General features: G+C 43.4%; 1 protein-coding gene across 3 annotated transcripts; it reads right to left on the reverse strand.

The window, feature by feature from the left end:
- LOC127921764 (semaphorin-4F-like) lies at positions 1–25,700 on the reverse strand. 3 transcript variants are annotated; one of them, XM_052505373.1, is made up of 15 exons: positions 25,571–25,700; positions 25,291–25,493; positions 24,109–24,242; positions 23,790–23,849; positions 21,720–21,818; positions 19,487–19,598; positions 18,175–18,285; positions 10,702–10,841; positions 10,381–10,562; positions 9,147–9,291; positions 8,713–8,917; positions 8,473–8,582; positions 8,213–8,355; positions 2,976–3,031; positions 1–2,210 (listed from the first exon to the last, which is right to left on the reverse strand). In XM_052505373.1, exons 2-15 carry the CDS (start codon positions 25,391–25,393, stop codon positions 1,672–1,674), a joined length of 2,139 nt encoding a protein of 712 aa, XP_052361333.1. In that variant the 5' UTR covers positions 25,394–25,493; positions 25,571–25,700; the 3' UTR covers positions 1–1,671. The 3 variants fall into 3 exon arrangements, with proteins under 3 accessions (XP_052361333.1, XP_052361334.1, XP_052361332.1); XM_052505374.1 differs by having other exon boundaries at positions 8,473–8,577; positions 25,291–25,678; XM_052505372.1 differs by having other exon boundaries at positions 25,291–25,678.
- Between the last annotated feature and the right edge of the window lie 56 nt (positions 25,701–25,756).

Here is a 25,756-nt window from a genome sequence, read left to right on the forward strand (position 1 = left end):
CAAAACCATTTTAAAAACAGTGATTTTCATCAAACACTGAGATTTGTGGTGACGTGGGGAGCAGGTAAATACCCTCCCGCTGGCTAGAAACTGGTTGCAGGTTTGGAAATCACTCTCTTTTTCACTTTTAATCCTACCCTGTGATGTCACTAGCTTGGTTTCAATCCAACTGGCGACAGATTTTCATGTGAATTTTGTAAAATATCCATAAGGAAAATATGCACATTTTCCCACCAGTGCCGAGTTTCCCCCAAACTGACTTGGCGGAAACAGTGGGTGATGCCAGTGGGTGATGCCAGTGGGTGATGCCAGTGGGTGATGACAGTGGGTGATGACAGTGGGTGATGACAGTGGGTGATGCCAGTGGGTGATGCCAGTGGGTGATGACAGTGGGTGATGACAGTGGGTGATGACAGTGGGTGATGACAGTTGGTGATGACAGTGGGTGATGACAGTGGGTGATGACAGTTGGTGCTGACAGTGGGTGCTGACAGTGGGTGATGACAGTGGGTGATGACAGTGGGTGATGACGGGCTTCCATCGCATTTTCAACTGTGTTGTGTTAAATAGCACGTGCCCACTCTGGTCCTTGTATGTACGCTGTAGCCAGCAGCTGGCAGATACAGTGGGGTAGGCTTGTCTACATGACAATATTATTGATAAGAGTAAGATTTGTTTTATTTGTCAAACGGCAGCCAAGCATCAATCATCATGTCACCAGAATAGGACCCTGGATATTTATTGGAAAGGAGCATCAAGTTCATCACCTCCCTGTGAAGTTCATCATTACTTATTTAATCTGTAGGCTAATAAACTGTATGCTTGCCTGAGTAGTAGTGTGAGGACCACACAACATGTCATCACAACGATATGATGGTTATCATATCAATATCTGCCTATAAAGGTGGTGTTTCCACCACCGTTTCTCACATAATTCACTTTACCAACACTAAACGAGTTTACCCAAAAATGTGCTGTTTCCATCAGGCCTGCCGTGACATGTTTTACTCAAATAAAAAGGTTGGATGGAAACCTGGTTACAGAGACAGAGACACAGAGAGAGACAGAGAGAGAGACACAGAGACAGAGAGACACAGAGACAGAGAGAGACAGACACAGAGAGAGAGACAGAGAGAGAAAGAGAGCGAGAGACAGAGACACAGAGAGAGACAGAGACACAACGAGAGAGACAGAGACACCGAGAGAGACAGAGAGAGCGACACAGAGACAGAGAGACACAGAGAGACACAGAGACAGAGAGAGAGACAGAGAGAGAGAGACAGAGACACAGAGAGACACAGACACACAGAGAGACAGAGAGAGTGACACAGAGACAGAGAGACACAGAGAGAGACAGAGCGACACAGAGACAGAGAGACACAGAGAGAGACACAGAGAGACACACAGAGAGACACAGAGAGAGACACACAGAGAGAGACAGAGACACAGAAGCAGAGACACAGAGGGAGAGACAGAGAGAGACACAGAGAGAGACACAGAGACACAGAAGCAGAGACACAGAGAGACACAGAGGGAGAGACACAGAGAGAGACACAGAGAAAGAGACACACACAGAGAGACAGAAAGAGACACAGAAAGAAAGAAAGCCTCAGTCTCTAAGCGGTACCTGGCAAAACACTCCCTTCAATTAAGTCAATTCTGGACATCTCTTCACAAAACGCCCTCTCCCAATTGGCCGACCGACATGTCACCCATCACCAGCTTATTCTCATAACAGGTGGGGCCCCGCCCCTGCTGTCCTTGATTGGCTCCACCCCCATTTCTGTCCTCTAATGGGGTGTGCTGGGCTGCTCTCCAGCAAAGCCTATTCAGGAACACAGTTGCTCCTAAAGCTCCAACCAGCACCCCCAGCAGGACACAGGAGATGTATACCCATACCGGTGATCTCGACAGCCCCGGGTCCACCCTGCCTTCGACACTGAGGTCCTCCATGGTGAGCTGGTAGGAGGCTGTAAGGCAGGGTTCGCTACCCCAGGAATAATCACCCTGGGCTGTGCAGCGGCAGGAGTAGAGGCCCAGGCTGGATTCGGAGACAGTGACCTCCAGGTGGGAGTGGTGCTTCAGGGTGTAGCGGCCCTGGGGGTGCTCCCAGATGCAGGGGAGAGGGGAGAGATGGGGGTGGTCACAGGGGAGGAGGACCACCAGGCCCATCTTCACACGCAGCTCCTTCACCACAGGGGAACAACGACCTGAGATGGGAAGGGGGTGGGAGAGACGACAGAGAGAGGCAGAAGCAGAGAGAGAAAGAGGAGTTGAAGGGAGAGGAGGAGTGAGAAGGAAGGATGGAGAGTAAAAGAGAGAGAAAGGGAGAGATAGGAAGTATGGTCAAGAGGAGGGAGGGAGTTAGTAGATGAGAGGAAGAGCGAGAGATCGTCCTAATTCTGTTTGGAAATGTTGTAGATTTGGTGGATGTGTTTAATAGTGGAATAGATGTGATATAATAACCTTATGCATGTTTAATAGTGGAATAGATGTGATATAATAACCTTATGCATGTTTAACAGTGGAATAGATGTGAGATAATAACCTTATGCATGTTTAACAGTGGAATAGATGTGATATAATAACCTTATGCATGTTTAATAGTGGACTAGATGTGATATAATAACCTTATGCATGTTTAATAGTGGAATAGATGTTATATAATAACCTTATGCATGTTTAATAGTGGAATAGATGTGATATAAGAACCTTATGCATGGGTAATAGTGGAATATAACTGATATAATTATATTATATAACCTTTATTTAAAAACAAATTCTTATTGACAATAACGGCCTACCCCGGCCAGACCCTAAACCAGACGATGCTGGGTCAAATGTGCGCCGCCCTATGGGACTCCCAATCACAGCCGGTTGTGATACAGCCTGGAATCAAACAAGGGTCTGTAGTGCGCCTCTAGCACTATAATTCCAATCAACCTGTTTAATAGTGGAATAGTGTTCGTACTCACCCTCTCCAGTGCCACACACCTTCAAAGGGTCCTCTGACTCCCTCTGCACTGGAGAGCTGAGAACAGAGGAAGAACAACGAGAGACGGTGAGATGTGAGGGTGACAGTGAAACAACTAGTTTGAAAGGAAGGAAGATAAAGCAATGTTCTGAACAGCAGGAGAGAGAGAGAGAGAGAGAGAGAGAGAGAGAGAGAGAGAGAGAGAGAGAGAGAGAGAGAGAGAGAGAGAGAGAGAGAGAGAGAGAGAGAGAGAGAGAGAGAGAGAGAGAGAGAGAGAGAGAGAGAGAGAGAGAGAGAGAGAGAGAGAGAGAGAGAGAGAGAGAGAGAGAGAGAGAGAGAGAGAGAGAGAGAGAGAGAGAGAGAGAGAGAGAGAGAGAGAGAGAGAGAGAGAGAGAGAGAGAGAGAGAGAGAGAGAGTGAGAGAGTTAAGCCACACATACGCCCAGGTAGTGAGCGGGCAAACAGTCCCAACTCTCACACTCGCCCAAGCCAATAGCATGTACCAGATGCTCAGCAGGCTCTGCTCACACTTACTGGCCTGAGGCCAAACCACACGACCAACAACATTGGACATTCTATGGAACAAAAAGCCTTCACTATATCATCCTGGAATATCCAAGGCCTGAGGTCATCTGCCTTTGGCCTAAAGAGCAGAAACCCGGACTTCACCAAAGAAATCGGTAACACAGACATTGTCATCCTGCAAGAAACCTGGTATAGAGGAGACGGACCCACTGGTTGCCCTCTAGGTTACAGAGAGCTGGTAGTCCCATCCACCAAACTACCAGGTGTGAAACAGGGAAGGGACTCAGGGGGTATGCTAATTTGGTATAGAGCAGACCTAACTCACTCCATTAAATTAATCAAAACAGGAACATTCTACATTTGGCTAGAAATTCAAAAGGAAATTATCCTAACAGAGAAAAATGTCCTCCTGTGTGCTACCTATATCCCCCCACTAGAATCCCCATATTTTAATGAAGACAGCTTCTCCATCCTGGAGGGCGAAATCAATCATTTCCAGGCCCAGGGACATGTACTAGTCTGTGGCGACCTAAATGCCAGAACCGGACAAGAACCTGACACCCTCAGCACACAGGGGGACAAACATCTGCCTGGAGGTGACAGCATCCCCTCCCACATATGCCCCCCTAGGCACAACTATGACAACATAACCAACAAAAACGGGTCACAACTCCTGCAGCTCTGTCGCACGCTGGGTATGTACATAGTCAACGGTAGGCTTCGAGGGGACTCCTATGGTAGATACACCTATAGCTCATCTCTTGGCAGTAGTACTGTAGACTACTTTATCACTGACCTCAACCCAGAGTCTCTCAGAGCGTTCACAGTCAGTCCACTAACACCCCTATCAGACCACAGCAAAATCACAGTCTACTTAAACAGAGCAATACTCAACCACGAGGCATCAAAGCCAAAGGAACTGAGTAACATTAAGAAATGCTATAGGTGGAAGGAATGCAGTTTGGAAACCTACCAAAAAACAATTAGGCAACAACAAATTCAATCCCTTTTAGACAATTTCCTGGGTAAAACGTTCCACTGTAATAGTGAAGGTGTAAACTTGGCAGTAGAAAATCTTAACAGTATATTTGACCTCTCAGCTTCCCTATCAAATCTAAAAATCTCAAATAGAAAACCGAAGAAAATTAACAATAATGACAAATGGTTTGATGAGGAATGCAAAAATCTAAGAAAGAAATTGAGAAACCTGTCCAACCAAAAACATAGAGACCCGGAAAACCTGAGTCTACGCCTTCACTATGGTGAATCACTAAAACAATACAGAAACACACTACGGAAAAGAAGGAACAGCATGTCAGAAATCAGCTCAATGTAATTGAAGAATCCATAGACTCTAACCACTTCTGGGAAAATTGGAAAACACTAAACAAACAACAACACGAAGAATTATCTATCCAAAATGGAGATGTCTGGGTAAACCACTTCTCCAATCTTTTTGGTTCTATAACAAAGAACAAAGAGCAAAAACATATACATGATCAACTACAGATCTTAGAATCAACTATTAAAGACTACCAGAACCCACTAGATTCTCCAATTACATTGAATGAGTTACAGGACAAAATAAAAACCCTCCAACACAAAAAGGCCTGTGGTGTCGATGGTATCCTCAATGAAATGATCAAATATACAGACAACAAATTCCAACTGGCTATACTAAAACTCTTTAACATCATACTTAGCTCTGGCATCTTCCCCAATATTTGGAACCAAGGACTGATCACCCCAATCCACAAAAGTGGAGACAAATTTGACCCCAATAACTACCGTGGAATATGTGTCAACAGTAACCTTGGGAAAATCCTCTGCATTATTATTAACAGCAGACTCGTACATTTCCTCAATGAAAACAATGTACTGAGCAAATGTCAAATTGGCTTTTTACCAAATTACAGTACAACAGACCATGTATTCACCCTGCACACCTTAATTGACAACCAAACAAACCAAAACAAAGGCAAAGTCTTCTCATGCTTTGTTGATTTCAAAAAAGCCTTCGACTCAATTTGGCATGAGGGTCTGCTATACAAACTGATGGAAAGTGGTGTTGGGGGTAAAACATATGACATTATAAAATCCATGTACACAAACAACAAGTGTGCGGTTAAAATTGGCAAAAACACACACATTTCTTCACACAGGGTCGTGGGGTTAGACAGGGATGCAGCTTAAGCCCCACCCTCTTCAACATATATATCAACGAACTGGCGCGGGCACTAGAAAAGTCTGCAGCACCCGGCCTCCCCTGCTAGAATCCGAAGTCAAATGTCTGCTGTTTGCTGATGATCTGGTGCTTCTGTCACCAACCAAGGAGGGCCTACAGCAGCACCTAGATCTTATGCACAGATTCTGTCAGACCTGGGCCCTGACAGTAAATCTCAGTAAGACCAAAATAATGGTGTTCCAAAAAGGTCGAGTCACCAGGACCACAAATACAAATTCCATCTCGACACTGTTGCCCTAGAGCACACAAAAAACTATACATACCTTGGCCTAAACATCAGCGCCACAGGTAACTTCCACAAAGGTGTGAACGATCTGAGAGACAAGGCAAGAAGGGCATTCTATGCCATCAAAAGAAACATAAATTTCAACATACCAATTAGGATTTGGCTAAAAATACTTGAATCAGTCATAGAGCCCATTGCCCTTTATGGTTGTGAGGTCTGGGGTCCGCTCACCAACCAAGACTTCACAAAATGGGACAAACACCAAATTGAGACTCTGCACGCAGAATTCTGCAAAAATATCCTCCGTGTACAACGTAAAACACCAAATAATGCATGCAGAGCAGAATTAGGCCGATACCCACTAATTATCAAAATCCAGAAAAGAGCCATTAAATTCTACAACCACCTAAAAGGAAGCGATTCACAAACCTTCCATAACAAAGCCATCACAAACAGAGATGAACCTGGAGAAGAGTCCCCTAAGCAAACTGGTCCTGGGGCTCTGTTCACAAACACAAACACACCCTACAGAGCCCCAGGACAACAGCACAATTAGACCCAACCAAATCATGAGAAAACAAAAAAGATAATTACTTAACACATTGGAAAGAATTAACAAAAAAACAGAGCAAACTAGAATGCTATTTGGCCCTAAACAGAGAGTACACAGCGGCAGAATACCTGACCACTGTGACTGACCCAAAATTAAGGAAAGCTTTGACTATGTACAGACTCAGTGAGCATAGCCTTGCTATTGAGAAAGGCCGCCGTAGGCAGACATGGCTCTCAAGAGAAGACAGGCTATGTGCTCACTGCCCACAAAATGAGGTGGAAACTGAGCTGCACTTCCTAACCTCCTGCCCAATGTATGACCATATTAGAGAGACATATTTCCCCAGATCACACAGATCCACAAAGAATTCGAAAACATATCCAATTTTGAAAAACTCCCATACCTACTGGGTGAAATTCCACAGTGTGCCATCACAGCAGCAAGATTTGTGACCTGTTGCCACGAGAAAAGGGCAACCAGTGAAGAACAAACACCATTGTAAATACAACCCATATTTATGCTTATTTATTTTATCTTGTGTCCTTTAATTATTTGTACATTGTGTATATATATATATATATATATATATATATATATATATATATATATATATATATATATATATATATATATATATATATATATATAATATGACATTTGTAATGTCTTTACTGTTTTGAAACTGTTGTATGTGTAATGTTTACTGTTAATTTTTGTTGTTTTTCACTTTATATATTCACTTTGTATGTTGTCTACCTCACTTGCTTTGGCAATGTTAACACATGTTTCCCATGCCAATAAAGCCCTTGAATTGAATTGAATTGAATTGAGAGAGAGGGAGAGAGAGAGGGAGAGAGGAGAGAGGAGAGGGAGAGGGAGAGAGAGAGAGAGGGAGAGAGAGAGAGAGAGAGAGAGAGAGGGGGAGAGAGAGAGAGAGGGGAGAGGGAGAGAGGGAGAGAGAGAGGAGAGAGAGAGAGAGAGAGAGAGGGGGGGGAGAGAGAGAGAGAGGGAGAGAGAGAGAGAGAGAGAGAGAGAGGAGAGAGAGAGAGAGGGAGAGAGAGAGAGAGAGGGAGAGGAGAGAGAGAGAGAGGAGAGAGAGAGAGAGAGAGAGAGGGAGAGAGAGAGAGGGGGAGAGAGAGGAGAGAGAGAGAGAGAGGGAGAGAGAGCGAGAGGGAGAGAGAGAGAGGGGGAGAGAGAGAGAGAGAGAGAGAGAGAGGGAGAGAGAGAGAGAAACATCCTATATTATTATTATTATATTATATATTATATTTATGTTGATTTATTTCCCTTTTTGCACATCATTACAACAGTGTATATTTAGACATATTATGACACTTAAAATGTCTTTATTCTTTTGGAGTGTACTGTTAAATGTAAACTTTTTATTGTTTATTTCACTTTTGTTTATTATCTATTTGACTTCCTTTGGCAAAGTAAACATATGTATCCTACGCCAATAAAGCCCCTTAAATCGAAATTGAATTGACAGAGACAGAGACAGAGAGTGAGAGACAGAGACAGAAATAGAGACAGAGAGAGAGGCCGACCAAGGAGGGCCTTAACATATGTTTCCCATGCCAATAAAGCCCTTGAATTGAATTCAGAGAGAGAGAGAGAAAGAGAGAGAGAAAGAGAGAGAAAGAGAGAAAGAGACTCAAACCCCCACAAAGAGAATGCCATGTAGACTCACTCCGCAACACAGCCTCTCGTGTTGACGTCCCACACACAACCTAGTCCTGCTGCCCGGGCACACACCTGACAGCTGGAGTACACTCTGCACCCCTCTACTGGCACACGGGACAAAGAGGATGGGGAGCCCACCACCACATGGCCCTGGGAGGGAGCAAAGAATTAAAGATGTCTGTGTCTGTGTGTGTGTGTGTGTGTGTGTGTGTGTGTGTGTGTGTGTGTGTGTGTGTGTGTGTGTGTGTGTGTGTGTGTGTGTGTTACCTGCTGTGTGAGGATGTTGTTGATGGGCTCTACTGAGGTTGTCAGAGGGATCTCCTGCAGCAGAGTAGCAGTACGACCAACAATAGACACACTGTGTAACTCCCCCTGATCTGTGTGAAAACACACATCAATTCACACCACAGAACATCATCAACCACAAAATGAGAATATTTTCTGATATGTTCAGCATAGTCAATGAACTGCCTGGTCTATTGATTACTTGATGTTTCTCTCTCTCACCTGTTCCCAGATGTAGTAGGGCAGCATCACTGTTGGAGATGTTGGTAGCTGTGATCCTGGTGTATGTGGTTCCCCTCCTCACCAGAAGGGGCGCTGCGTCCACAGTGTTCGTCAACAGAGGATGTTCCTTGGCAAACTGCAGCACGCGGTCGGGCATGTTGAAGGAGGAGTTGTAACCCTGGGCTCTCAGGACATGGTTGATACACTGAGGGGGCACAGAGAACAGTTCAGCGTGTTATGACGATGATGGACATACTAGGACACTATATGATAATAACCCTGAAATGGAAAATGACTACCTGGATCCGTCCAATAACAAAGAAACACTCATTTTCGAAAGAAGCACTAACTTTCACTATCCGTAGCAAAATGTTTTTAAAATGTTTTCTATTGCATGCCCTAATAAATACAACCCAGGTGAGTCTGGTGAATACCTGTCCAGGTCGGGGGTCGGGTACAGACTCAGAGTTCCCACTGTTCACACAGTTCCTCTTCATATCTCTGAAGCCTCCCGTCGCAAACACCTTGGTGATGTCAGCCAGGCTGTACACACACACTGCTGACACGCGCTCTCCTTTCCTAAACACAGACACACACACACACATTAACATGTTCATTGCAGTAATGCCGTCTGTATGAGTCACTGTAACATAATATTCATATTTTAGTGATTCTCCTCTCTCTTTCCCTCACAATCTGTCCTCTCTCTCATTCACTCTCCACCCCATTTCCCATCTCTACTCCTCCTCTACCTCCCTCTCTCCCCATCTCTACCCCCCTCTCTCCCCATCTCTACTCCTCTTCTACCTCCCTCTCTCCCCATCTCTACTCCTCCTCTACCTCCCATCTCTATGCCTCCTCTACCTCCCTCTCTCCCCGTCTCTACCCCCCTCTCTCCCATCTCTACTCCTCCTCTACCTCCCTCTCTCCCCATCTCTACCCCCCTCTCCCCATCTCTACTCCTCCTCTACCTCCCTCTCTCCCATCTCTATGCCTCCTCTACCTCCCTCTCTCCCCATCTCTACTCTCCCCATCTCCTCCCCCCTCTCTCCCCATCTCTACTCCCCCCTCTCTCCCCATCTCTACTCCTCCTCCTCCCTCTCTCCCCATCTCTACCCCTCCCCATCTCTACTCCTCCCCCCTCTCTCCCCATCTCTACCCCCCTCTCTCCCCATCTCTACTCCTCCTCTACCTCCTCTCTCCCCATCTCCCTCCCTCTCTCTCTCTATCCCCCTCTCTCCCCATCTCTACTCCCCCCTCTCTCCCCATCTCTACTCCCCCCTCTCTCCCCATCTCTACTCCTCCTCTACCTCCCTCTCTCCCCATCTCTACTCCTCCTCTACCTCCCTCTCTCCCCATCTCTACCCCCCTCTCTCCCCATCTCTACTCCCCCCCTCCTCCCCATCTCTACTCCCCCCTCTCTCCCCATCTCTACTCCTCCTCTACCTCCCTCTCTCCCCATCTCTACCCCCCCCCATCTCTACTCCTCCTCTACCTCCCTCTCTCCCCATCTCTACTCCTCCTCTACCTCCCTCTCTCCCCATCTCTATCCCCCTCTCTCCCCATCTCTACTCCCCCCTCTCTCCCCCTCCTCTACCTCCCTCTCTCCCCATCTCTACCCCCCCTCCCTCCCTCTCTCTTCCCCTCTCCCCCCCTCCACCCCCTTACCCCTGGGAGGTGAAGAGGGTGTAGAAGTGTGTGCTGCTGGGGTCTCCCAGGCGGTGTTCCAGAGGGTAGGCGTGGGTCAGGACGGTGTAGTGCTGGCCACTGTCCCGGTCCTGACACACCAGCTGAGCCTTCAGGAAACTGGTCCAGCGCTTCTGCAGGGTCTTAGAGCCCCCCACGTCTCCCTGGCAGATAGGGAAAGGGATGGGGGAGAGGGGGGTGAGAAGGATGGAGAGAGAGCACGAGTCAAAGCACACATGAGCAAAATAGAGGGAGAGAGAAAGAGAGGAAAGAGAGACAGACAGACAGAGAGATGTATCTCACCTTGCAGACTCTGGCCAACCGTGTGACCCTGACCTTGGTGTAAAGGTCGTACTCTAAGGCGTTCTCCATGAAGAAGAAGTAGATTTTATCATCATCTCCAGGACTCTCCCTGACCAGGGCCGAACTCACAAACTCTGGATCTGGACTCATCAGAGAATGACATATTAATGACATATTGTGTGTCGTGCTTCCCAGCTCCAGTCCTCAACAACTCGACGGTTCACATTTTCCTTGTAGCCCCAGACAAACATGCACATTTTCATTGTAGCCCCAGACAAACATGCACATTTTCTTTGTAGCCCCAGACAAACATGCACATTTTCCTTGTAGCCCCAGACAAACATGCACATTTTCCTTGTAGCCCCAGACAAACATGCACATTTTCCTTGTAGCCCCAGACAAACATGCACATTTTCCTTGTAGCCCCAGACAAACATGCACATTTTCCTTGTAGCCCCAGACAAACATGCACATTTTCCTTGTAGCCCCAGACAAACATGCACATTTTCCTTGTAGCCCCAGACAAACATGCACATTTTCCTTGTAGCCCCAGACAAACATGCACATTTTCCTTGTAGCCCCAGACAAACATGCACATTTTCCTTGTAGCCCCAGACAAACATGCACATTTTCCTTGTAGCCCCAGACAAACTTGCACATTTTCCTTGTAGCCCCAGACAAACATGCACATTTTCCTTGTAGCCCCAGACAAACATGCACATTTTCCTTGTAGCCCCAGACAAACATGCACATTTTCCTTGTAGCCCCAGACAAACATGCACATTTTCCTTGTAGCCCCAGACAAACATGCACATTTTCCTTGTAGCCCCAGACAAACATGCACATTTTCCTTGTAGCCCCAGACAAACATGCACATTTTCCTTGTAGCCCCAGACAAACATGCACATTTTCCTTGTAGCCCCAGACAAACATGCACATTTTCCTTGTAGCCCCAGACAAACATGCACATTTTCCTTGTAGCCCCAGACAAACATGCACATTTTCCTTGTAGCCCCAGACAAACATGCACATTTTCCTTGTAGCCCCAGACAAACATGCACATTTTCCTTGTAGCCCCAGACAAACATGCACATTTTCCTTGTAGCCCCAGACAAACATGCACATTTTCCTTGTAGCCCCAGACAAACATGCACATTTTCCTTGTAGCCCCAGACAAACATGCACATTTTCCTTGTAGCCCCAGACAAACATGCACATTTTCCTTGTAGCCCCAGACAAACATGCACATTTTCCTTGTAGCCCCAGACAAACATGCACATTTTCCTTGTAGCCCCAGACAAACATGCACATTTTCCTTGTAGCCCCAGACAAACATGCACATTTTCTCATCAGTGGTGTTTCCACTAAACTGTCTATTTGCGGATAAAAATCAATGTGTGATGACGTAGACACACAAAACATTATTTTTGGCTTAAGTTTTCATGTACAGAATAAAAATGTAAAGTTCAATGTGTTTCCATTTTCAACTGTACCGATAGTTATATCCCAGGTTCGGTTAAATAGCAAATGTGCATATTCTGGTCTTGGCACGAGCGCTCTAGCCAACAGCTCACAGATACAGTGTGGGAAGGCTAGTCTACATGATGAGATTACTATCAATAAGAGCAAGAATATTTGTATTTGTCAAACTGCAGTCAAGCATCGATCATCACCAGAATAAGACTCTCGATATTTATTGGATAGGAGCGTCAAAATCACCTTTCACTTTCAGTTATTTCATCTGTAGTCTAATAAACTGCATGACTTCCTGAGTCGTAGTGGGAGTAGTGGGAGTACCACACAACATGTCATCTGTAGTCTAATAAACTGCATGACTTCCTGAGTCGTAGTGGGAGGACAACACAACATGTCATCTGTAGTCTAATAAACTGCATGACTTCCTGAGTCGTAGTGGGAGGACAACACAACATGTCATCTGTAGTCTAATAAACTGCATGACTTCCTGAGTCGTAGTGGGAGGACAACACAACATGTCATCTGTAGTCTAATAAACTGCATGACTTCCTGAGTCGTAGTGGGAGGACAACACAACATGTCATCTGTAGTCTAATAAACTGCATGACTTCCTGAGTCGTAGTGGGAGGACAACACAACATGTCATCTGTAGTCTAATAAACTGCATGACTTCCTGAGTCGTAGTGGGAGGACAACACAACATGTCATCTGTAGTCTAATAAACTGCATGACTTCCTGAGTCGTAGTGGGAGGACCACACAACATGTCATCTGTAGTCTAATAAACTGCATGACTTCCTGAGTCGTAGTGGGAGGACAACACAACATGTCATCTGTAGTCTAATAAACTGCATGACTTCCTGAGTCGTAGTGGGAGGACCACACAACATGTCATCTGTAGTCTAATAAACTGCATGACTTCCTGAGTCGTAGTGGGAGGACCACACAACATGTCATCTGTAGTCTAATAAACTGCATGACTTCCTGAGTCGTAGTGGGAGTACCACACAACATGTCATCTGTAGTCTAATAAACTGCATGACTTCCTGAGTCGTAGTGGGAGGACAACACAACATGTCATCTGTAGCCTAATAAACTGCATGACTTCCTGAGTCGTAGTGGGAGTACCACACAACATGTCATCTGTAGTCTAATAAACTGCATGACTTCCTGAGTCGTAGTGGGAGGACAACACAACATGTCATCTGTAGTCTAATAAACTGCATGACTTCCTGAGTCGTAGTGGGTAGTGGGAGGACAACACAACATGTCATCTGTAGCCTAATAAACTGCATGACTTCCTGAGTCGTAGTGGGAGGACAACACAACATGTCATCTGTAGTCTAATAAACTGCATGACTTCCTGAGTCGTAGTGGGAGTACCACACAACATGTCATCTGTAGTCTAATAAACTGCATGACTTCCTGAGTCGTAGTGGGAGGACAACACAACATGTCATCTGTAGTCTAATAAACTGCATGACTTCCTGAGTCGTAGTGGGAGACTTCCTACCACACAACATGTCATCTGTAGTCTAATAAACTGCATGACTTCCTGAGTCGTAGTGGGAGGACAACACAACATGTCATCTGTAGACTTCCTAATAAACTGCATGACTTCCTGAGTCGTAGTGGGAGGACCACACAACATGTCATCTGTAGTCATCTGCATGACTTCCTGAGTCGTAGTGGGAACAACACAACATGTCATCTGTACTAATAAACTGCATGACTTCCTGAGTCGTAGTGGGAGTACCACACAACATGTCATCTGTAGTCTAATAAACTGCATGACTTCCTGAGTCGTAGTGGGAGGACAACACAACATGTCATCTGTAGTCTAATAAACTGCATGACTTCCTGAGTCGTAGTGGGAGGACAACACAACATGTCATCTGTAGTCTAATAAACTGCATGACTTCCTGAGTCGTAGTGGGAGTACCACACAACATGTCATCTGTAGTCTAATAAACTGCATGACTTCCTGAGTCGTAGTGGGAGTACCACACAACATGTCATCTGTAGTCTAATAAACTGCATGACTTCCTGAGTCGTAGTGGGAGTACCACACAACATGTCATCTGTAGCCTAATAAACTGCATGACTTCCTGAGTCGTAGTGGGAGGACCACACAACATGTCATCTGTAGTCTAATAAACTGCATGACTTCCTGAGTCGTAGTGGGAGTACCACACAACATGTCATCTGTAGTCTAATAAACTGCATGACTTCCTGAGTCGTAGTGGGAGGACAACACAACATGTCATCTGTAGCCTAATAAACTGCATGACTTCCTGAGTCGTAGTGGGAGTACCACACAACATGTCATCTGTGTAGTCTAATAAACTGCATGACTTCCTGAGTCGTAGTGGGAGGACAACACAACATGTCATCTGTAGTCTAATAAACTGCATGACTTCCTGAGTCGTAGTGGGAGTACCACACAACATGTCATCTGTAGTCTAATAAACTGCATGACTTCCTGAGTCGTAGTGGGAGGACAACACAACATGTCATCTGTAGTCTAATAAACTGCATGACTTCCTGAGTCATAGTGGGAGGACAACACAACATGTCATCTGTAGTCTAATAAACTGCATGACTTCCTGAGTCGTAGTGGGAGGACAACACAACATGTCATCTGTAGTCTAATAAACTGCATGACTTCCTGAGTCGTAGTGGGAGTACCACACAACATGTCATCTGTAGTCTAATAAACTGCATGACTTCCTGAGTCGTAGTGGGAGGACAACACAACATGTCATCTGTAGTCTAATAAACTGCATGACTTCCTGAGTCGTAGTGGGAGTACCACACAACATGTCATCTGTAGTCTAATAAACTGCATGACTTCCTGAGTCGTAGTGGGAGTACCACACAACATGTCATCTGTAGCCTAATAAACTGCATGACTTCCTGAGTCGTAGTGGGAGTACCACACAACATGTCATCTGTAGTCTAATAAACTGCATGACTTCCTGAGTCGTAGTGGGAGGACAACACAACATGTCATCTGTAGCCTAATAAACTGCATGACTTCCTGAGTCGTAGTGGGAGGACAACACAACATGTCATCTGTAGCCTAATAAACTGCATGACTTCCTGAGTCGTAGTGGGAGGACAACACAACATGTCATCTGTAGTCTAATAAACTGCATGACTTCCTGAGTCGTAGTGGGAGGACAACACAACATGTCATCTGTAGTCTAATAAACTGCATGACTTCCTGAGTCGTAGTGGGAGGACAACACAACATGTCATCTGTAGTCTAATAAACTGCATGACTTCCTGAGTCGTAGTGGGAGGACAACACAACATGTCATCTGTAGTCTAATAAACTGCATGACTTCCTGAGTCGTAGTGGGAGGACAACACAACATGTCATCTGTAGTCTAATAAACTGCATGACTTCCTGAGTCGTAGTGGGAGTACCACACAACATGTCATCTGTAGTCTAATAAACTGCATGACTTCCTGAGTCGTAGTGGGAGGACAACACAACATGTCATCTGTAGTCTAATAAACTGCATGACTTCCTGAGTCGTAGTGGGAGTACCACACAACATGTCATCTGTAGTCTAATAAACTGCATGACTTCCTGAGTCGTAGTGGGAGGACAACACAACATGTCATCTGTAGTCTAATAAACTGCATGACTTCCTGAGTCATGTCAGTGCATGGAGGACAACACAACATGTCATCTGTAGTCTAATAAACTGCATGACTTCCTGAGTCGTAGTGGGAGTACCACACAACATGTCATCTGTAGTCTAATAAACTGCATGACTTCCTGAGTCGTAGTGGGAGGACAACACAACATGTCATCTGTAGTCTAATAAACTGCATGACTTCCTGAGTCGTAGTGGGAGGACAACACAACATGTCATCTGTAGTCTAATAAACTGCATGACTTCCTGAGTCGTAGTGGGAGGACAACACAACATGTCATCTGTAGTCTAATAAACTGCATGATGACTTCATGTCATCTGTAGTCTAATAAACTGCATGACTTCCTAGTGGGAGTACCACACAACATGTCATCTGTAGTCTAATAAACTGCATGACTTCCTGAGTCGTAGTGGGAGGACAACACAACATGTCATCTGTAGCCTAATAAACTGCATGACTTCCTGAAGTGGGAGTACCACACAACATGTCATCTGTAGTCTAATAAACTGCATGACTTCCTGAGTCGTAGTGGGAGGACAACACAACATGTCATCTGTAGTCTAATAAACTGCATGACTTCCTGAGTCGTAGTGGGAGTACCACACAACATGTCATCTGTAGTCTAATAAACTGCATGACTTCCTGAGTCGTAGTGGGAGTACCACACAACATGTCATCTGTAGTCTAATAAACTGCATGACTTCCTGAGTCGTAGTGGGAGGACAACACAACATGTCATCTGTAGTCTAATAAACTGCATGACTTCCTGAGTCGTAGTGGGAGGACAACACAACATGTCATCTGTAGTCTAATAAACTGCATGACTTCCTGAGTCGTAGTGGGAGTACCACACAACATGTCATCTGTAGTCTAATAAACTGCATGACTTCCTGAGTCGTAGTGGGAGGACAACACAACATGTCATCTGTAGTCTAATAAACTGCATGACTTCCTGAGTCGTAGTGGGAGTACCACACAACATGTCATCTGTAGTCTAATAAACTGCATGACTTCCTGAGTCGTAGTGGGAGTACCACACAACATGTCATCTGTAGTCTAATAAACTGCATGACTTCCTGAGTCGTAGTGGGAGGACAACACAACATGTCATCTGTAGTCTAATAAACTGCATGACTTCCTGAGTCGTAGTGGGAGGACAACACAACATGTCATCTGTAGTCTAATAAACTGCATGACTTCCTGAGTCGTAGTGGGAGGACAACACAACATGTCATCTGTAGTCTAATAAACTGCATGACTTCCTGAGTCGTAGTGGGAGGACAACACAACATGTCATCTGTAGTCTAATAAACTGCATGACTTCCTGAGTCGTAGTGGGAGGACAACACAACATGTCATCTGTAGCCTAATAAACTGCATGACTTCCTGAGTCGTAGTGGGAGTACCACACAACATGTCATCTGTAGTCTAATAAACTGCATGACTTCCTGAGTCGTAGTGGGAGTACACACAACATGTCATCTGTAGCCTAATAAACTGCATGACTTCCTGAGTCGTAGTGGGAGTACCACACAACATGTCATCTGTAGCCTAATAAACTGCATGACTTCCCTGCATGACTTCCTGAGTCGTAGTGGGAGGACAACACAACATGTCATCTGTAGTCTAATAAACTGCATGACTTCCTGAGTCGTAGTGGGAGTACCACACAACATGTCATCTGTAGTCTAATAAACTGCATGGTTTCCTGAGTCGTAGTGGGAGGACAACACAACATGTCATCTGTAGTCTAATAAACTGCATGACTTCCTGAGTCGTAGTGGGAGTACCACACAACATGTCATCACATGACTCCCAGTTTACTTCCATATGATGGTTGTTACATCAATACGAGCATATAAAGACGTTTCCATCTCCACTTCTCACATCCTTCATTCTACCGCCACAAAAAGATCCCACCATGTCCAACGGACAAGTTATCTGTTGGCATTTATAAAACTGTACCAAAACATCCTGTTTCCATCAGAGCTGTGGTGATGTTTATTTTATACCGTATGACTTTACTGGCATAAAACACGTGGATGGTTATAGACATAGACCATCATCAAAGAGAACTCATTATGTAAGTAACACTACACTGCTAAACCACATCCTAATATATAATATAATAATAATATATGTCATTTAGCTGACGCTTTTATCCAAAGCGACTTACAGTCATGTGTGCATACATTTTACGTATGGGTTAAACTCTTCATTGGACACATTCTGTTGTTGTTTGGTGTTACAGAAGTTTGGACAGTAGAAGTATTTTATCATCTTTCCCAACATGCATTGGGAGTGTGTGTGATTGACAGATGGGTCTCACCACTGAGCCAGTTGATGGACTGATGCACGCGCACCTCTTGACCTGTTGCCCTGGTGATGTCAAACATCGTGCCCAGGAAGTTAGAAGGGGAGGCGGTGTACAGCACTCCATCTACAGTACACACATAGACAGGATGTGATAGTGTGAGCGTGTTTGTGAGTGTGAGTGTCTAACCTACAGTAACAGCAGAGTGTGTGTCTAACCTACAGTAACTGCAGAGTGTGTGTCTAACCTACAGTAACAGCAGAGTGTGTGTCTAACCTACAGTAACTGCAGAGTGTGTGTCTAACCTACAGTAACAGCAGAGTGTGTGTCTAACCTACAGTAACTGCAGAGTGTGTGTCTAACCTACAGTAACAGCAGAGTGTGTGTCTAACCTACAGTAACAGCAGAGTGTGTGTCTAACCTACAGTAACAGCAGTGTGTGTCTAACCTACAGTAACAGCAGTGTGTGTGTCTAACCTACAGTAACAGCAGTGTGTGTGTCTAACCTACAGTAACAGCAGTGTGTGTCTAACCTACAGTAACAGCAGTGTGTGTGTCTAACCTGCAGTAACAGCAGTGTGTGTCTAACCTACAGTGTGTCTAACCTGCAGTAACAGCAGTGTGTGTGTCTAACCTGCAGTAACAGCAGTGTGTGTGTCTAACCTACAGTAACAGCAGTGTGTGTCTAACCTACAGTAACAGCAGTGTGTGTGTCTAACCTGCAGTAACAGCAGTGTGTGTGTCTAACCTGCAGTAACAGCAGTGTGTGTGTCTAACCTACAGTAACAGCAGTGTGTGTCTAACCTACAGTAACAGCAGTGTGTGTCTAACCTACAGTAACAGCAGTGTGTGTCTAACCTACAGTAACAGCAGTGTGTGTGTCTAACCTGCAGTAACAGCAGTATGTGTCTAACCTACAGTAACATCAGTGTGTGTCTAACCTACAGTAACAGCAGTGTGTGTCTAACCTACAGTAACAGCAGTGTGTGTCTAACCTGTAGTAACAGCAGTGTGTGTGTCTAACCTACAGTAACAGCAGTGTGTGTCTAACCTGTAGTAACAGCAGTGTGTGTGTCTAACGTGCAGTAACAGCAGTGTGTGTCTAACCTACAGTAACAGCAGTGTGTGTCTAACCTACAGTAACAGCAGTGTGTGTGTCTAACCTACAGTAACAGCAGTGTGTGTGTCTAACCTGCAGTAACAGCAGTGTGTGTCTAACCTACAGTAACAGCAGTGTGTGTCTAACCTACAGTAACAGCCGTGTGTGTCTAACCTACAGTAACAGCAGTGTGTGTCTAACGTGCAGTAACAGCAGTGTGTGTCTAACCTGCAGTAACAGCCGTGTGAGGTTGTCTGGGATCATAAGGACATTTCCCCTTCCCATTCTCCATCTTCACTTTGTCACCACCTTCCTTCACTAGGACAAACGTCACTGGGTCCTGAACACACACACAGTCTATATTCAGTAGTGTATGTGGACCAGTGGAGGCTGCTGAGGGGAGGACGGGTCATAATAATGGTTGGAACGGAGACAATGGAACGGCATCAAACACATGGAAACCATATGTTTGATGTATTTGATATGGTTCCACTGATTCCGCTCCAGCCATTACCACGAGCCTCGTCTCCCCATTTAAGGTCCCACCTCCTGTGACGTGAACATCATGTGTGTAAGCCTGTCAACTAAATACATGAACTGAATGAATAACATGTGTTTCACCACAACAGTTAAAGAGCATCTAGCAGGTGTATCATAATAATATTATAGGTGTAGAGTATAATAATAATATTATAGGTGTAGAGTATCATAATAATAATAATATTATAGGTGTAGAGTATAATAATAATAATGATAATATAGTTGTAGAGTATAATAATAATAATAATAATATTATAGGTGTAGAGTATAATAATAATAATGATAATATAGTTGTAGAGTATAATAATAATAATAATATTATAGGTGTAGAGTATAATAATAATAATAATAATATAGGTGTTGAGTATAATAATAATAATAATAATATAGGTGTAGAGTATAATTATCATAATAATATAGGTGTAGAGTATCATAATAATATAGGTGTAGAGTATAATAATAATATAGGTGTAGAGTATAATAATAATAATATAGGTGTAGAGTATAATAATAATATAGGTGTAGAGTATAATAATAATAATATAGGTGTAGAGTATAATAACAATAATATAGGTGTAGAGTATCATAATAGTATAGGTGTAGAGTATCATAATAATATTATATGTGTAGAGTATAATAATAATACTATAGGTGTAGAGTATCATAATACTAATATAGGTGTAGAGTATAATAATAATATTATATGTGTAGAGTATAATAATAATAATATAGGTGTAGAGTATAATAATAATATTATTGTATGTGTAGAGTATAATAATAATATTATTGTATGTGTAGAGTATAATAATAATAATAATATAGGTGTAGATATAATAATACTAATATTCTATGTGTAGAGTATAATAATAATATAGGTGTAGAGTATAATAATAATAATATTATATGTGTAGAGTATAATAATAATATAGGTTTAGAGTATCATAATAATAATATAGGTGTAGAGTATAATAATAATAATATAGGTGTAGAGTATCATAATAATAATAATAATACCAATAATAATATAGGTGTAGAGTATCATAATAATAATGAAAATATAGGTGTAGAGTATAATAATAATATAGATGTAGAGTATAATAATAATATAGGTGTAGGGTATAATAATAATTATATAGATGTAGAGTATAATAATAATATAGGTGTAGGGTATAATAATAATAATATAGATGTAGAGTATAATAATAATATAGGTGTAGAGTATCATAATAATAATATAGATGTAGAGTATAATAATAATATAGGTGTAGAGTATCATAATAATAATATAGATGTAGAGTATAATAATAATATAGGTGTAGAGTATAATAATAATAATAATTATATAGATGTTGAGTATAATAATAATAATATAGGTGTAGAGTATAATAATAATATTATAGGTGTAGAGTATAATAATAATAATAATAATACCAATAATAATTATATAGGTGTAGAGTATCATAATAATAATGAAAATATAGGTGTAGAGTATAATAATAATAATATAGGTGTAGAGTATCATAATAATAATAATAATATAGGTGTAGAGTATAATAATAATAATATTATAGGTGTAGAGTATAATAATAATAATAATAATACCAATAATAATAATAATATAGGTGTAGAGTATAATAATAATAATGAAAATATAGGTGTAGAGTATAATAATAATAATGATAATATAGGTGTTGAGTATAATAATAATAATATAGGTGTAGAGTATAATAATAATATAGGTGTAGAGTATAATAATAATATAGGTGTAGAGTATAATAATAATAATAATAATATAGGTGTAGAGTATAATAATAATAATGATAATAATAATAATAATAATATAGGTGTAGAGTATAATAATAATAATGATAATATAGGTGTAGAGTATGAGAAGAGTCAGAGGAGAGAGAACGTGACTGACTATGAAAGCACACTTGGGATTGTAGGCGTAGGAGCCACAGACGTAGATCCTTCCATCCTTCAGAACCTCCAGCAGACAGATGTAGTTATAACAGTCATCCTGTAGAGGGAGACAAAGAAACATGTCTCAAACAGCATCCTATTCTCCCCTATAGGCCCAGGTCAAAAGTGGTGCACTGAATAGGGGACTAGGGTGCCATTTAAGATTAGCTGAGGGGGAAAACAGAAGCCTGTTTGTATCTCTAATTCTTTACGATCTATGGAGCAAAGAACCACCCTTGCTGTCTCTGGCTGGTCGGTTCCCCTCTCTCCACTGGGATTCTCTGCCTCAAATCCTATTACAGAGCCTGAGTCACTGACTTACTGGTGCTCTTCCATGCCGTCCCTAGGAGGGGTGCATCACTTGAGTGGGTTGAGTCACTGTTGTGGTCATCCTGTCTGGGTTGGCGTCCCCCCTTGGGTTGTGCCGTGGCGGAGATCTTTGTGGGCTATACTCAGCCTTGTCTCAGGATGGTAAATTGGTGGTTGAAGATATTCCTCTCGTGGTGTGGGGGCTGTGCTTTGGCAAAGTTGGCTGGGGTTATATCCTGCCTGTTTGGCCCTGTCCGGTGGTGTCTCCTGACCCCTCCTGTCTCAGCCTCCAGTATTTATGCTGCAGTAGTTTATGTGTCGGGGGGCTAGGGTCAGTCTGTTATATCTGGAGTACTTCTCCTGTCTTATCCGGTGTCCTGTGTGAATTTAAGTATGCTCTCTCTAATTCTCTCTTTCTTTCTTTCTCTCGGAGGACCTGAGCCCTCGGACCATGCCTCAGGACTAACTGGCATGATGACTCCTTGCTGTCCCCAGTCCACCTGGCCGTGCTGCTGCTCCAGTTTCAACTGTTCTGCTTGCGGCTATGGAACCCTGACCTGTTCACTGGACGTGCTACCTGTCCCAGACCTGCTGTTTTCAACTCTCTAGAGACAGCAGGAGTGGTAGAGATACTCTTAATGATCGGCTATGAAAAGCCAACTGACATTAACTCCTGATGTGCTGACTTGCTGCACCCTCGACAACTACTGTGATTATTATTATTTGACCATGCTGGTCATTTATGAACATTTGAACATCTTGGCCATGTTCTGTTATAATCTCCACCCGGCACAGCCAGAAGAGGACTGACCACCCCTCATAGCCTCTCTCGGTTTCATCCTTGGTTTTGGCCTTTCTAGGGAGTTTTCCTAGCCACTGTGCTTCTACACCTGCATTGCTTGTTGTTTGGGGTTTTAGGCTGGGTTTCTGTACAGCACTTTGAGATATCAGCTGATGTAAGAAGGGCTATATAAATCATTTTGATTTGATATGATATGCGGAAACAGTTCAAGTGCCCTGGGATAAGGAATATTTTGGGGATTTTCAAGTCCCTGATTGCCTTTTAGTTTAAGCTAGGCTGAAGCGCATTTGGCAACTCCTTCTTACAACAGGGCCATAACAGAGCAGGATAAAGTTGCCTCTAGACACAGATCTCAGGTCAGTTTACATTCCTTACCATAATGGCTAAGGTTAGGATTTGGGGTAGATAGCATGATCCTAGATCAGGAGAACCTAGCTCTAAACAGATCAATAAAATATGGTTATAATCAGAAGTACAATGCAGGGTTTCTCAACTTAGGTGCCAGGAACACAATGTGTACAGGCCAAGGTTGGTTTTCATATTACTCCCATTGAATAAACGGTAGTGAAGAACTCTAACTCCCGGACTATTTAAGGTAAGTCATGCTTCTGTTTATCAGTCTTTGAAGATGACCAGATACAAAGTGAAAAGTCATCTGAAAGCCAAACATACAGGATGTGATGTGTTGACAGGAAGCTGAAGAGTCAGTAAAGCAATCGTTATGGTAACGGTATCATACATCATGCCATAGGTGAGTATGACAAAAGGCAAAGGTGATGGGTGTGAAGCATGGCATCTCACCGACACCTTTAACCACGTACATACACTACAGAGCAGCACACAGACACACAGACACACACAGACACACAGTTTTCTTGCCACTTCAAACACAGATCAAGAGCACCCCACGTTGCTCACCACTCTCTTGCCTTTACCCATACAGGACTTCCTCTCCTCTTCTGTTGCCTCCCACTTAATCTGCAGAGACGGAAGTCAAAGAGAGAACACACAAACGCATACAGTTACATCCCACAGTTAAACATCAGGTTGAGCCCAGTACTGGACTAAAAAGCAGTGTCAGTAGAGAATCTCTATTGAGAAAGTTGTCCAGGACTAGGTTTAATCAATGTCTGGCATAGTGTGTTTGCTCCGCTCTCTTATCTCCCTGTCCCTCCCTCCGTCCTCTTATGTCCTTGTCCCTCCCCCATCTCTGTCTCTCCCTCCCTTTCTCTCTCACTGATGGGTGTTTCCAGGTGAGGTTGGAGGTGTGCAGTGCCAGAATGGAGCCTCTGGCTCCCAGGTAGAGTGTCTCAGAGCTGGGGTCTTGCAGGAGGACGCTGGCGTTGGACACCCCCAGAACTGCACCTAACCCTGAGGAGGACATGACATAACATTAGGGATGTGCCCCAAATGGCTATTTCCTACAGTGCACTACTTTGGACCAGGGCTCCGTAATATATAGACTCCCCTGCTCCGCCCCATTTATTTGCCTTTGACCTTTGAGTGAATGTGCAAAGGATGAGACTGACTTACAGGGACTTTTACAGAACCATTTCTAAGCATCAGTAATTGTGTCACTTCCTCTACTGAGAAATACTCTTGTGGTTTGTCGGCTGCTACCCAGAGCTGGGGTGCAATAATTAGTACAAACAACAAAAAATGGTTTCTATTGGACAAATTCAGTTAGGTCCATCCCCATTTCATTCCGTTTAAGAAATGTTTTGCAACAGAATCAGCATAATAAATAAACCCCTACTCACCAGTCACTCAATGCTGATTTAGGTAGACAATTGTGGGGCTAAACTCTCCTTTGCATTTGCTATTTAGTCCGTGACATAGGCTCAATATGTGTCCGGTAAACTGCTCCTTGTTGCATTTGTGTGTTAACACACACACACACACACACACACACACACACACACACACACACACACACACACACACACCACAAAGAGTGGGGCATCTTAATCCTCCACATTCTCTGTATTACAATCTAAGACCTATAGCCTAGGCCTATCTATCCATGAAAGCAGGCAAAACTAGGATAACACTGTAACCCCAGTCTATACTCACTCTGCATTATTCCAGGTACTTAGTGAAAACAGCAGTGAAATGACACGCCTGTCTTCAGTCATTTTATGCCTCCATCCTTCCCATCTGGTTAAATGTTGAATTAAGTAATTAACCTCTCCACTCCCAGATTAATAAATTACGCTACCAAAACCACACTGGGTGCTGATAATAGACTTCTTACAAATCTACTTGTTTGCTAGGCAACATAATTTGCATTGCTATGACTAATTAGATTGTTGCCTCCATAACGTTACCGTATCCATTAGGAATTGCTATACATTTTATTGCTATACATTTTGTATGTAGAGCGAGAGAGAGGCCGTTTGTCCAACTGTACTGTACTCACCTCCGTGAACATTGGGAATTGGTGTTTGACAACGAGATGAACCAGTTGTGAGCCACAAGATCACGGCCATAAAACAGGTGGTCCGCATGTTGAGAAGTGACATCAGGAAGAATGTCCGTTGATGACCGCGCGTCAGTTACGCATCATTAAAAGTGCGCTCGGGGCGTTCTGTCAAAAGTGGAGGACAGGGGGGAACGAAGCGCCTACAGAAACCAAGAAAACAAAAAAGTACGGTTCAAGTGTATCAAAATACGGCGTTTTTTTATTTATTCTCACCTACCTATTCGGTGTCCGATTTGGTGCTATTTCTAACACGGTATAATAGGCTACTAAGCCTCCTGGTGAGGTACAGTACAGTATGTAATAGAACTATTACAACGTGTTAAACCAGGAAGCGTTCAAATATCTCTAATTCAAACGTCAATACACGCCCACAACCACAGAGGAGCCTAAAATATACAGTAGT

Source organism: Oncorhynchus keta, unplaced genomic scaffold (assembly GCF_023373465.1).
Source record: "Oncorhynchus keta strain PuntledgeMale-10-30-2019 unplaced genomic scaffold, Oket_V2 Un_contig_2347_pilon_pilon, whole genome shotgun sequence".
In the NCBI taxonomy this organism is placed as follows: domain Eukaryota; kingdom Metazoa; phylum Chordata; class Actinopteri; order Salmoniformes; family Salmonidae; genus Oncorhynchus; species Oncorhynchus keta.